General features: G+C 43.8%; 1 protein-coding gene and 1 non-coding gene across 2 annotated transcripts in view; one reads left to right on the forward strand and one right to left on the reverse strand.

Annotated features, from left to right (window-relative positions):
• Positions 1 to 12,513, reverse strand: part of ARHGAP30 (Rho GTPase activating protein 30) — a 35,708-nt gene extending 23,195 nt beyond the window's left edge. The window contains exon 1 of the mRNA XM_056853449.1: positions 12,405 to 12,513. Coding sequence (XP_056709427.1) covers positions 12,405 to 12,513 — 109 coding nt within the window. The remainder of the gene's footprint in view (positions 1 to 12,404) is intronic.
• TRNAT-GGU (transfer RNA threonine (anticodon GGU)) lies at positions 9,324 to 9,395 on the forward strand. The gene has a single exon. It is a non-coding gene; the product is annotated as a tRNA-Thr (tRNA).
• Positions 12,514 to 14,477: the final 1,964 nt, after the last annotated feature.

Here is a 14,477-nt window from a genome sequence, read left to right on the forward strand (position 1 = left end):
TGCTGAGTGGGGTTGCCAGGTCCCCCCCTCCTCCGGCGGGAGGTTTTTGGGGCGGGGCTGGGGCAATGATCCCCCGTGTGTGGCTGCACGCAACGCAATTACGTCACATCTGGGTTTATCCCAGAAGTGCCACATTGCGACGGGATGATTATGACTTATTTATAAGATTTATGACTGATTTAGAGGATTGCCAGCTCCAAGTTGGGAAATACCTGGAGATTTTGGGGGTGGAGCCTGAGGAGGAAGGGAGGAATTTCAATGGAGTATAATGCTATAGAGTGCACCTTCTGAAGCAGTCATTTTCTCCAGGCTAACTGATCTCTGTTGCCTGGACATCAGTTGTAATAGCAGGAGATCTCCAGCCACTACCTGGAGGTTTAATACAAAAGTTCACCTGTACTGTACAGTAGTGAATTGGAAAAGGAAGCAGTACTCGACTATATGCAAAAATATCAAAAGTGTATTACGTTACAGTGAAGACAATAGTGAAGTGCAAACAGAAACTTATAAACAACCTAAACACAAATAAATATGAAACATAACATTCTTCAATTGAGTCCAAATGACTTCTAGAAGTTGTAAAATCTTGCTTAAAGTCCGTTAGAACTTGAATGTATCTTGATGCTTATTTTTCAAGAGATCAAGTGGAGTCTTGATTCATTGGAAGAAATGGATGATGGGAAACGTCTTCCGGAATTTTTTTAAAAAACGTTTTTCGCAAATGATGCTTTTTCAGCCTGTGATATTAAGGTTCAAAGGCGCCGAGCTAAGGGCTGCTGCTTTCCTTGTCAATGTTTTTTTTCTTTTCTTCTTCCTAGAAGTCATTTGGACTCAATTGAAGAATGTTATGTTTCATGTTTATTTGTGTTTAGGTTGTTTATAAGTTTCTGTTTGCACTTTACTATTGTCTTCACTGTAACGTAATACACTTTTGATATTTTTGAATATAGTCGAGTACAGTTTCCTTTTCCAAGTCACTACCTGGAGGTTGGCAACTCTACTGATTTAAACTATTGCCTGCCAAGTGGAGCAGCAGCGCACCAAAAGGAGGGGGAAGTAGAAGAACTGTGTGAGTTCTGGGTGGCTTACGTGGCTCTCCCCTCTTTCAATTTTTTTTTTAAATTTTTTATTATTATTTTTGAATAATATTATAAACAAGTATTTCAACAATAAAGAATTTTTTTCAAAAAAAAGAGAAAACAGCATATTGGTGTTGAAAGTACATTTTCATCATTAAGTGAAATGATGAAATAATAATATATAACAACTTCCCCTTCATCTCCCTCCATCTTGTAATAATTTTTTTACTCTTTTGTATAGAAATTCTAATCCTAATATTATTTTAAATATTTAAACATATTTTCATTATTTAATATCAGTTAACTTGTAATTACTTACTACTTCCATACCATAAACACCTATTTATTGTTTTAAATCAACCATAGTATGATAATAATTATATTTTTTAAATGTTAAACATTATTTATAGTTATAAAAAATGGATTAGATCAATGAATAATCCTTGAGTTTCCCCATTTGCATTTTCACAATAAACCATGCCTCCTATTTACCCATAAATTGTACATTGTCTTCTTGATTTATCAATGCAGTAAGTTTTGCCCTCTCCGCCAGTTCCAACTGACCTCTTTCAAGTTTATCCTCACAAAACCCCGTGAGGTAGATGAGGCCGAGAGAGAATGATTGGCCCAAGGTGCAGGGTTGCCAGCTCCGGGTTGGAAAATACCTGGAGATTTTGGGGGGTGGAGACTGAGGAGAGCTGGGTTTGGAGAGGGGAGGGGCTTCAGTGTCATACAGTCCACCTTCCAACACAGCCATTTTCTCCAGGGGAACTGATAGCAGTTATAATAGTGGGAGATCTCCAGCCCCCACCTGGAGGTTGGCAACCCTATCAAGGGCTACCCAGTGAACTTCACAGCAAGTGGGGATTTAGAGCCCCTTTCTCTTTCCTGCATGGTCCCAAGGAAAAACTGAGGCTATATGAGCTGCAATTACCACTAGACACCTGCTCATCATGTTACCTGTTTGACCTCATGGACTCTTCAAAAGGGACTGTTACCCATGGCAGCAATCTTATGCACACTTACTCTGGTGTAAGCCCTATTTTGCTCAGTGGGTTTCCTTCACCCCAGCAGGCAAAATAGGGACAGTGCTGCCCAGGGACTGGTTCCAAAAACAGGGGTAAAAGTAGAGGTAAAGGTCCCCTGTGCAAGCACCGGCTCATTCCTGACCCATGGGGTGACGTCACATCTCGACGTTTCCTAGGCAGACTTTGTTTACGGGGTGGTTTGCCAGTGCCTTCCCCAGTCATCTTCCCTTTACCCCCAGCAAGCTGGGTACTCATTTTACCGCCCTCGGAAGGATGGAAGGCTGAGTCAACCTTGAGCCGGCTACCTGAAACCGATTCCCATTGGGATTAAACTCAGGTCGTGAGCAGAGCTTTTGACTGCAGGACTGCAGCTTACCACTCTGCGCCACGGGGCTCTGTAAAACCAGGGGTAGTCCCTGCTAAATTCATTATTGGGAAGAATAAACCCTGGCAGCTGCACCTAATAAGTGTAACTTTCATGAACTCTGTCAGGTATGCGTGCCGAGAGAAGCTGAGAACACCTCTTTGGGGGATTTGCTTCCATTGATCATCCTCCAATTATGTGCCCAAAAGCAGCAGGCAGCCGAGCCAAGCAACTCATTCATCAACAGATAGCATCTAATTGCGCTCATTACACACCTCTTAGTGCTGTTCCCTGAACACTTTCACCCCCAAACGGTGCTGCTGTATAAACTCCCAACAGCCGCCCACACGCTTCTCCAGGGGAACGGGATTACAGCACGCCAGGGCGTCGAGGGCCTTTCCTGAGACTTGATTTCTCCCTCGGGGAGGATTTTCTATGTGCTCTCGCTTGCTGTTGCATATCCTGCAACCTTTCGTAGATAAAATAGAGATGTGCCCATAACGCCTCAATTCTCATACCAAAACTGGCTGCTGCTACCCCCCCCATCACTCACTACACACAGATGAAGGCTCTCCTCTGTCTCTCAATTGTTCTGCTGACTGATCCGGCCCTGCCCATTAGGTAAACCGAGGCAATCGCCTAGGGTGCTAGAGGACGAGGGACTGCTGATTGTGATTGACCCTTCTTCCCGTTCATGTGTTTATGTGTTTCGCTTTAATTGTGTGTGTGGTTTTTTTGCCATTCTTATATATTTATGTGTATTTTTATTATTTGCCACCTTGGGCATTAAAAACGATTTCAATAAATAAATTACACAAAAAGAGGCTTTTATCTGGCAAGCAGCAGTCTCTCGCATCACGAGGGTTGCCAGGTCCCTCTTCGCCACCGGTGGGAGGTTTTTGGGGTGGAGCCTGAGGAGGGCGGGGTTTGGGGAGGGGAGGGACTTCGATGCCATAGAGTCCAATTGCCAAAGCAGCCCTTTTCTCCAGGTGAACTGATCTCTATCGGCTGGAGATCGGTTGTAATAGCAGGAGATCTCCAGCTAGTACCTGGAGGTTGGCAACCCTAAGCATCACCGGAGCCCCAGCAGCAGCAGCAGCAGAAGAGTTGGTTTTTATACCCCAATTTTCTCTACCTTTAAGGAAACTCAAACTGGGTTACAATTGCCTTCCCTTCCTCTTCCCACTTGTGAGGTAGGTGGGGCTAAGAGATTTTGGAGAGAACTGTGACTAGCCCAAGGTCACCCAGCTGGCTTCATTTGTAGGAGTGGGGAAACCAACCCGGTTCACCAGATTAGAGTCTGCTGCTCATGTGGAGGAGCAGAGAATCAAACCTGGTTCTCCAGATTAGAGTCCACCGCTCTTAACCACTACAACATTGATTGGATTCAGCCCGCCTTCTCTCCCAGAATTACAACTGATCTCCAGGCGACATAAATCACCTATTTATTTAATATTTGTTTAAAGCATTTATTCTGCTTCTCCTGGAGAAAATGGCTGCTTTAGAAGAAGGACTGAATGACCTTATATCCTACCAAGTTTCGTCCTATCCCTAAACCCCAACCTCCCAGGCTCCACCCTCGAATTTCCAGGTATTTCCAAAGATGGAGTTTGCAACCCTACCTCCGCTACTTTTCAACCAAAAAAGGGTGTTTGCACTTTGCGCTAAAGATATCATTGCAAAACATTATTGTCATATGATACATGATCAATAATTCCAAACATAGTGTTCAACGTGTGCGTTGATGCACATGTGCAGACACAGAGCTTCCATTCGCCCACTGAGGGCCGAAGTACAGGTCACACAATTTATAGGTCCACTCCCTGGCCATTTCACATTCTGTCAAACCAGGTGTGCTCTGGGAGTTCCATGCTGAAACCGAATTCTTGGGTACCTGGGGGCCTCAATTTGGATAGGACCTAAGGTTGCCAATCTCCAGGTGGTGGCTGGCTGGAGATCTCCCGTTATTACAACTGATCTTCAGGCGATAGAAATCAGTTCCCCTGGAGAAAATGGCCGCATTGGCAATTGGATTCTATGGCATTGAAGTCCCTCCCCTCCCCAAACCCCGCCCTCCTCAGGCTCCACCCCAAAACCTCCCACCGGTGGAAAAGAGGGACCTGGCAACCCTAATAGGAGCACAGCCTGCGGGGAGAGGGGCTTAAGCCTTCCCCCTGTGCTATTTCCCTGAACTAAAATGGCTATAGGGAGTCACTATTTGTCCCACATGGGAAACTGAAATGTACTGATAGGCTACACTTAAGTTTCCCAATGGGGAAATAGTAGCTCCCTGGGGCTGTTTTAGGTAAGCAAAATGGTCCTAGTGGGGAAGATTGAAGTCCCTTCTCCTGCATGCCACAATCCCAAACTGAATCCAGTTCCCATGTGCCTGAGAATTAAGTTTCAAAAATCTCTGGGAGTTCTGAACACATAACTTGCAGCGCACATCTGGTTTGAGAGGGTGGAAATGGGTAGGGTTGGCAGGTTTCCCCCTCTCCTCTGGCAGGAATTTTTTTGGGTGGGGCTGGGGCAACAATCCTGTGTGCAACACGATGACGTCACTGCCAGGTTTACTCTAACAAAAACCAATTTAAAAAAAAGATAGGAAAATTGGGGAAAGCACAGAGCCGTGCATCTGAGCAAAGGCGAATAGCTGAACCCAAAAAAGCTGAATAGTTATTTGGATTTTTCGGGAACCGCCTATTCGGCTTCGGTAGATTCCCAGGTTTTGGTATTCAGTCAGCCTGAAACCCAAATATTGCTGAAACAGCTAATTTCAGGTTTATTTTTGGTTCGGGTATATCGATACCGCCCTAATCCTGTTACATTTCTCTCTGTTTTTTCAAACCCATTTTGCTTCCATTGTGCTCAGTTAATTACTCCCTCTTCTGGTGACATTTCTTTGGGGGGAGTTAATTATTGCTTTCTCGCGAGCAGCAAGAACAAATGTACATTTGCCGTATTTTTTGTTGTCATAATTATGCCATTATAAAATCATGACAAATTAAAAATAGTGAGCAGTCGCATTGCAGCCAAAGAGAAAAGTAGTAACAAAACCTCCCCCCCCCTTCTCTCTGGTAAAGGAGCTGATTAATAACCCATTTGTGAATGCACAAAGAGAACAGGAAGTAATTAATGAAGTAGGCAGAAGGGGCTGTAAAGTAAAAAAAAAATTAAAGGGGCAACTGTTTGGAGAAGCAGGACATTTGCTGAACAGTATTTACTTCTAAGTAAGCCTGTAGTGCCCTGACCTGGATAGCTCAGGCTAGTCCGATCTCATCAGATCTCGGAAGCTAAGCAGGGTTGGCCGTGGCTAGTATTTGGATGGAGATCACCAATGAAATCCAGGGTCGTGATGCAAAGACACCTTAGAATGGCAAACCTCCTTAGAATGTCACTTGCTTTGAAAGCCGCATGGGGTTGCCATAAGTTGACAGCAGTTTCCACCACCAAACATGTTGATTCTGACCAATATGAATGGGCATTGCTGGATTTTCATGGGAGAATGTAGCACAATATTAAATGATATCAAAATATTGTGGGAATCACTCTATTTTGCTTGCAGCTGATGGTGGAAAAGGAATCCTGCAGCAACGAAAAGGGATCATATTGTGGAATCAACTATGGTAGATGGGATAGTTGGTGCATGTGCTGATTTATGGCGACCCCTTGGGATTTTCAAAGCAAGAGATGTTCACAGGTGGATTGCCATTGCCTGCCTCTGCATAGGGACCCTGGACTTCCTTGGTGGTCTCCCATTTAAGACCTAACCAGGGCTGACCCTGCTTAGCTTCTGAGATCTAACAAGATTAGGCTAGCCTAGGTCATCCAGCTCAGGGCAGCAATGCTTGAGTCCCACTGAAATTTCCTGGAGGGCAATATACTCCCCACTACCTGCCAGGCATGCAAGAAGGACCTACGGGCTTAATTTGCCCCTGATTCCTCTTCACCTGGGCTAGTCGTGACCACAACGGGAAAGATCACAACAAAAGTCCCCCCTCAGCATTTTTACATTCATGCCTGTACTTCTCTTCCTGAGAGGCAGAACCATGAATTGTCCTGGCTGGTAAAAGCTGTACCGGCTCCTGCCCTAATCCTTGAGCGGAGAAAGTAGCTGGCTAGATTGATGTGTTGGCTTCTATTAGCCACAGGCTATCGGACGTTTAAAAGCACAAGTGTTTCACTAGTTGCGATGAAATGCATCAAAGCCCAAGTTCCCCCTGGTGATTAAGTTGCACTGGACTGAGATTGCAATATCTTGTAGGGAACGAGGGCACTGCCAGGATATTGAAGCAGTTTTATATGTTGAAAGAACCAGATGGACAACCTGAGATGGACAACCAGATGGAGAAATGTGGAGGTTGGCAACCCCACTACTATGGCGTGTGTGTGTGTGTGTGTGTGTGTGTGTGTGTGTGTGTGTGTGTAAAGTGCCATCAAGTCACAGCTAACTTATGGTGACCCCATAGGGTTGTCAAGACAAGAGACCTACAGAGATGTTTGCCATTGCTTGTCTCTGCATAACAACCCCGAAATTCCTGTTCCAGGGCAAAAAGAGCGCCTGTATGCAAATGAGAGTATGCAAGGCGTAATTTGATTATAACTTTCGGCGAATCTTCAAAGTGGCCGTTAAATAATAAACTACAGATAGAGTAATGGCCTTACCTTTACCAGACAGCAGGTAGATTAAGTGGCAGCCGTGAGAACATACAGGAAAGTGTGAAATCAATGGAGTTACAAAAGAATCAATAGAGTAACAACGGAAAAATATAAATCACAGCTGAAGAAAAAATGGGTAAGTGTTTCTGTCTTTGCCTTTCCACACGGGCAGACTCTGTTCGATTGGAGTAGTTAAGAATCTGCCAAATAATTCGTTGAGGGGTAAGACGTATCTGGCCAAGAAGAAAGGTCTTCAAAAGGTTGGAATGGTTAAGAATTCTAGATATTCTGGAAGCACTGGAAAAGATGGTGTGCTCTGTCCCCTGAAAGAAGGCGTGCATTTCCTTTTGGCATCACCGCATAGTTCAAGATGGTACCTTTGTTCTAAATCTGTGAGTATCTTATGAATTACTAAAGAGAGGTCTGAGGGAAAACTTGGACAGGAAATCTGTAAACTTGAAAGTCTTTCGTCTACTGTCTTTGTCCAAGAAGACAAAAAAGGGTCAAGCTCAATCCATTTTAAACGATCAGGAAGAAAATCCTGATCAATAGGAAAAAAGTCTGAATTTCACCACAGCTTTCCATGCTAAGAGGGAGATGGAGCCAAGACGCCTCTAAGTATATGTTAGAGTTTGAAATACAATTAGGCGCTTGAAAGATGTCACTGTATGTGGCAGGTTGCAGTCAAAGACAAAGAGCAGAGGCAGAAAAATGCCTAACATTAAGCAATACAGAGCAATACCAATAACAGCTAGGAATGCCAGCCTCCAGGTGGGATCTGGAGATCCCCTGGAGTTACAGCTCATCTTGAGACTACAGAGATCAGTCCCCCCGGAGAAAAGGGATGCTTTGGAGGGTGGACTTTAAGTCATTGTACTCCTCTGAGGTCCCTGTCCTCCCCAGGCCCAATCCCCAAATCTCCAGAGTTTCCCAACCTGGATATGGCAACCCTACGCCTACCCCTCCCCAGTGTCCACGGGGGATCTGGCAACCCTAATTTCGGCCATGTTCAGTGGTTGCTCAATTTTATATCCGTGCTGTGTGGCTGTTGGATAGGCCAGGGTAGAGTCCTGCCTTAACCCTAGGGCTGCCAGGTCCCTCTTCACCACCGGCGGGAGGTTTTTGGGGTGGAGCTTGAGGAGGGCGGGGTTTGGGGAGGGGAGGGACTTCACTGCCATAGGATCCAATTGCCAAAGCAGCCATTTTCTCCACGTGAACTGATCTCTATCTGCTGGAGATCAGCTGTAATAGCAGGAGATCTCCAGCTAGTACCTGGAGGCTGGCAACCCTACTTAACCCCCAGCTTGTTTACCAAGCCCTCCCATTTCTATTTGAGCTTCTTTTGGTTGCTCAATTACCCTAGTTGATGTAATGCACAGATTGGCAAGGCCCAAGACCAGCCAAACAAGGAAGCGACATGATCTGCCTTCCCCTCCCTTTCCCACTGCAAATGCAAACCCGCCCTGCTTGCCTTCCTTCATACTGCACGGCTCATTTCCTGCGTGCCTTGAACGCAGCTCAACCAGCTAAGCCAGCCGATTCTTGATTCAGTAGCTCAAGGGTCTCAAACGGTTGCAAAAGAAAAATGCATACTCAGACAGCGTAGTGGAGTTAGACATTGCATGGCCATTACCTTGCATGTAAAATCTCACTCTGTGTGGTGTAACAAGGGCAGGATACCCATAGCAAGGTGGGATTGGCTGAGGTTATTTATGGTGGATAGCTTGCACAGGCTCAGAAGCAAACCTCTATGATTGTGATGGCATCGTTGGAGTGGTTGAGTTGGAATTCAGAGATGTCTGATGTTATCAGACTTGGGCTTATATAGGGTTGCCAGCTCCGGGTTGAGAAATACCTGGAGATTTTGGGGGTGGAGCCTGAGGAGGGCATGGTTTGGAGAGGGGAGGAATTTCAATGCCAGAGAGTCCAATTGTCAAAGCGGCCATTTTCTCTAGGGGAACTGATCTCTGTCACCTGGAGATCAGTTATAATAGTTGGAGATCTCCAGCCACCACCTGGAGGTTGGCAACCCTAGTGTTAATAGTGATTGTGAGCACATACTTTCAGAGGGTAGATGCATTGGTCTGCAGTAGTACAGCTTAATTCGATTTCAAGTCCAGCAGCACCTTAGAGACCAACAAGATTTTCAGGGTATAAGCTTTCATGAGTCAAAGCTCCCTTCATATCTGATGAGGGGCTGTGGCTCAGTGGTAGAGCCTCTGCTTGGTATGCAGAAGGTCCCAGGTTCAATCCCTGGCATCTCCAGTTAAAGGGACCTGGCAAGTAGGTGATGTGAAAGACCTCTGCCTGAGACCCTGGAGAGCCGCTGCCGGTCTGAGTAGACAATACTGACTTGGATGGACCCAGGATCTGATTCAGTATAAGGCAGCTTCATGTGTTCTTGTTGGACTTAAATATAGCTGTGAGCAGATAACTCACTACAGCAGGCCATTGTCCCTGTTTTGAGGCTTATGTTCACCTATCCTGTTTCATATGTGGTTTGTAGGGATTGTGAACTGTCAAAGTTCTGTTCAAGTTTCCCAGGGCTCTTGATCCTTTAAATTTTTCTCCTTTGCTTCTTCTTCCAGCTTAATTAATTACTCTCTGAATTCTTGTAGCCTGGTTTGTCATTGATGAATCGGTTTTGTTTTATTTAATAAGAGAAATATCCTTGCTATCCTTGGCCTTTTATTTTGCAGCCAAAAGTGTTGCTCATTATTTAATTTTGTTTGTTGTTTTGTTTATTCATTGGATTTGTGCCCCGCCCTTACGATCATACTTTTGTAATTGCTGTTTTATGGTCATCAAAAATAAATTAAAATAATGAGCAGAGAGTTTGGTGGCAATGTGAAAAGCAACCCCCATCCTGCTAATTAACAACTGATTCAGGAATGCTGTGACCATGAGAGAACAATAATTGATTAATTATGTGTAAAATAAAGAAAGAAAAGGAAAATTGGAGAGAGGTGTAACCTTTGCTGAATAGAATTTACTTTTGGATAAACATATAGTAAGGACAGGTGCTTCTGAATCTTTTTGTGGAATGTAACATTGGCCCACTCTGACCTGGACAGCCCCAGGCTAACCTGATCTCATCAGATCTCAGAAGCTAAGCAGGGTCAGCCCTGGCTAGTATTTGGATGGGAGACCTCCAAGGAACACCAGCATCATGGCACGGAGGCAGGCAAGAGACCTCCAAACGTCTCTTGCCTTGAAAACCCTACGGGGTTGCCATAAGTCAGCTGTGACTTGATGGCAAAAAAAATAACAACAACGTTGACCCAGGCAAGCCTGATCTCGTCAGATCTCAGAAGCTAAGCAGGGTCAGCCCTGGTTAGTACTTGGATGGGAGACCACCAAGAAATACCAGGGTTGTTATGCAGAGGAAGAAAATGGCATACCACTTCTGTTAGTCTCTTGCCTCGAAACCCCTATTGGGTTGCCATAAGTTGGCTGTGACTTGATGGCCCTACACACTCACACAACATTGTATTAAATGCCATGTGAAACCCCAATTTCAATGCTATTTGCTGTCGACTGTCTCAATGGAACATATGTGCAGGAGCCAACACATTATCAGATGTCAAATCCTGATGCTGAATATAGAATACTCAGCACAGTTTTAGATTATATTTGTATATTTGCTGAATATCTGGCACAGAGAATTTGGATGCAGGAAGAAAATTTGTTTTGGATGCAAATGACAGTTTTAGATTTCCACAGAGTGAGCACCATCAAGTGTTTTGTGTTGGGTTGGGCTGGGCTGAATTTTAGCACAGAACTGGTAGGATCTGTGAAGATCTCTGATTATAGTTATTTCCATATCATTGTTCCATATAGACAGCATTTTTTTTCTTGTAATCTATTTTCACATGACACTGAAAAGTACCTCTTGAGTTTCTCCCTAACCTTTTGTGCTAGAAAGAATGAGAACAGAAATGTGCATTTCAGATTTTGATGGCTGACATAAATGACATCTATCAATAGCCGGAATTTGAAGGCTGGCGTGCAGACCCAATCAGTATCTGACACTATGTAATAGTGGGCCGGCAAGAGCATGCGTTAAACTCTTGCTTTTATACTCAATTCACTCAATCGGATGTGACCCCCCAAAAAAATTAAGATCAAAATATGTATTCAAAAGTTTATATCTGAAGCTCAAAACCTACATTTAATGGCATGTTTAAAAGCAAGAAAATTTAGTAGTTTTTCTTTTTTTCCTTTAAGGATCTTGTATTGTATAAGCAAGTTATTAGAGAGGACGACTATGTGTAGATCTATGAAATAGTTAATCACCCCTGGGGATAACATATAATATGATAAAAATTATTGAGGTACGGGGTGGTAAAATATATGAAAAAGTAGACCATATTATGATTGTAAGAATACTATAATTATTATAATAAGGCTGTTAGTAATGATCAGTATATTAGATTTTTTATGTTAGATGAATTCATAATGAATTTTGTTAGATGAATTCATAATGAAAATACATGTTTTTATTACACCCTGGTAAAATATGTAAGGTTACATTTTAGTGCACTGTTAGCGGTTATGTTTGTATTATGGTAGGTAGTATATGTGGTACTGAATGAATTGTATGTAAATATGGTACTGAATGTGTTGTTTGTCTACTGTGTAGTATGTAGTGTGAAAAATTAAAAAAAAATCTAACAGAAAAACCTGCATTTAAACCCCACATTCTCTCCTCCAAACCTAGATTCAAAAACCAAACGTTCTGCTCAAAAACCCGGGTTGACTGTCACTATTTTTGATTTCAGCATCAACATTTGGCAGCTTCATCCGGTTTTGAATTCCCCTGTCGCTCTAATTAATTTCCTGTATCCTGGCATTCATCCTACCATGTCTAAGCAGATCTATGTTACCTCTAATGGTACCGTCTCTGCCCCTTGATGCTGGCTTTTGGTACTTGCTATTGGGCTAGAAGAAAGATGCCCGCAATAAAGAGCTATCCATAATCATTTGGTGGTAATAACTAGATTCATTTGGAGTCTTCAAGAACTTCATCCACCAACAAGACATTCTCACCTTCTCTTAAAGGTGCTAGTAGCTTTGCAATAAACACTGTAGTCCACAAGGGAGGTGATGGAGGCCCTCCAGGGGTCTAAGCAAAGCCTACAAAATAAGTCCCACACAGCACCACAAGCAACGTTAGTTCGATGGAGGCCCTTCTTGTAGCATTTCCTGTGTGGGGGTAATGAATGTTTGAGGCTGAGAGAAGAAAGGTTGAGCCCGAGAGAGGAAATCACTTACCATCCTGACCAGATAATTGGAGATGCTCCACCAGGTCACACCCAAAGACCCGGTCTTTAGGCGCTGCCTTCCTCCTCACTTTCTGCCGAGCTTTCATGGCCAGCGACATGTGTGCAGATGCCAGGGTGGTGCCGTAACAACTTCTCAACACTCAAGGCCTTGCTCCTTCTGCCCCTGAGGCTTCTTTGGGTTCATTGGGCCTCAGAGATAGATTTTCAGTTGTGGCGCTGACAGCCCACGACTCCTTCAAAACATGCAACCCAGGCCAGTTGCGGAGACTTTTGGCTTCCTTAAATCCATGGCTAGTCTCTGTGGCCTTAACTCTTCATAGTCAAGATCCTCATTGGGGTTGGCTTTGAGATGAGTTGGCTGGTCAACGGATGAGTGGAACAGCTCCGGTGTTTCCAGGTTCTTTCGGGGAGACCCTTGACCAGCGTTGCTGCGATGGAAGTGTCAGTTGGTGAGTGAAAAGTTATGAGGCCCCAAGGCCTCAAGCGAAAAAGAAATCGTTACACTTCTGTTCTCAGTCAGAGCCCAACAGGAAGTGAGTTCAGCAGCCTCCAAACCCAACTTCCCGTACTGAGCATCTTTGAAACCACAAAGAGCAAGTGAAGTCTTGCGCACACATCCCTTTGTTCCTCTCTCTCTCTCTCTCTTACATGCGTGCACACACAAATACACACACATTTCGTATGGATTTAGGGCTAAGTCACATGATATAAATCATTCTTTTTTAATGCTTTCAATTTTCTTGGTTTTGTCTGTCTGAACAAAATATGGTCATGAGTTCTACACTCCAGCTGTTCCTATTTCCTAGCAACAGTCCCTTTCATAATATCTTTCCCTGTGTTTTTATTTTCCATAGTTCTGCCCTTTGGGAATGCCATGTTAAAACAGTATTAGTGTGGGTTGCTAGCATTATTAGTCTTCAGGATTCAACTCCCTTGTCTCTAGGGTCGTTTATGCATGGGTACTTTCACTCACGTTTCCCCCGGTCTGTCTTGGTTGTTCCTTGGAGTATGCATGAGTTTTCTGTCCATTAGGGATGACCTCACTGCCAGCCCTCCCAGGACTTCCCGTTCCTCTGTTAATCCAATTCTTCCTTCTCCCCTGAGCTCAATCCAGGTGAAATCCCCATGCATAAGGCAAAGTGTGGGACAATTGCCAATTGCAAAGCAGAGGGTAAAGAGGTGGGAATTCAAATGCTTCCTGCTTCCTGGAAGCTCTTTCTGAGCAGAAGAAAGGCCTGTAAAAACCAAGGCTTGGATTCCCCCACTTCTTTCAGATTGCTCGGTTTTTTGTTTTGTTTTGTTTTCTTAAAATGCTTTTTTATGCAGCAATTGGGTTTGGGGGGGATTTCTGCTGGTAATTCCTAAGTGATGCGTTTGTCCATAAAATCTTGTTTTAAGCTCAAGAAGATTGTGGTTGTTTTGCCCATCACATGTACAACAGTGAACATACCACAGGACAGAAATTTTTTGATATAACTATATGTACAGTTGGATCAAAATTGCTTCTTTGCAGGGTTTTATCATTGAACATGGAGACACAACGTGGGAGAAATATGCAAATGAACAGACAGATGAGACCAACTACATATGTGTGGTGCTCTGTACCAAACCCAGAAATTTTAAAAAGGAACAATGAGGGATTCCTAATTCATCAGCTCCACAATGGAAACAAAAGCACATAATTCCAAAATCCAGAGAAACATTTAGACGAGAATATGTTTCCAAGGAAAGCTGACCCTGTTTGAGCTGTCCCTGGGACTCTCCATTCGTTTGGGAAAGTGGGAAAGCCACAAAGCAATCCAGAATTTGTAAAATTACTATCTAGACTTAAGGCATGGAAAGAATTCATTAAGGAGACTTACAAATCCATCCAAAAACAAAGTCTTGGGGTGCCAAAGGTGCAATTTATTTACAAAAACCAGCAGTGCAGGTAACACCAGACGAGGCTCCCCCAGTCCCTTCCTATACACAGAAAGACACGTTAACAGGACACAAACACATAAGCATGGACAAACACATGGGTAGGAATTCTATGTACATGGACATTTACAGACCGTACAAG

Source organism: Euleptes europaea, chromosome 7, assembly GCF_029931775.1.
Source record: "Euleptes europaea isolate rEulEur1 chromosome 7, rEulEur1.hap1, whole genome shotgun sequence".
Classification (NCBI taxonomy): Eukaryota; Metazoa; Chordata; class Lepidosauria; order Squamata; family Sphaerodactylidae; genus Euleptes; species Euleptes europaea.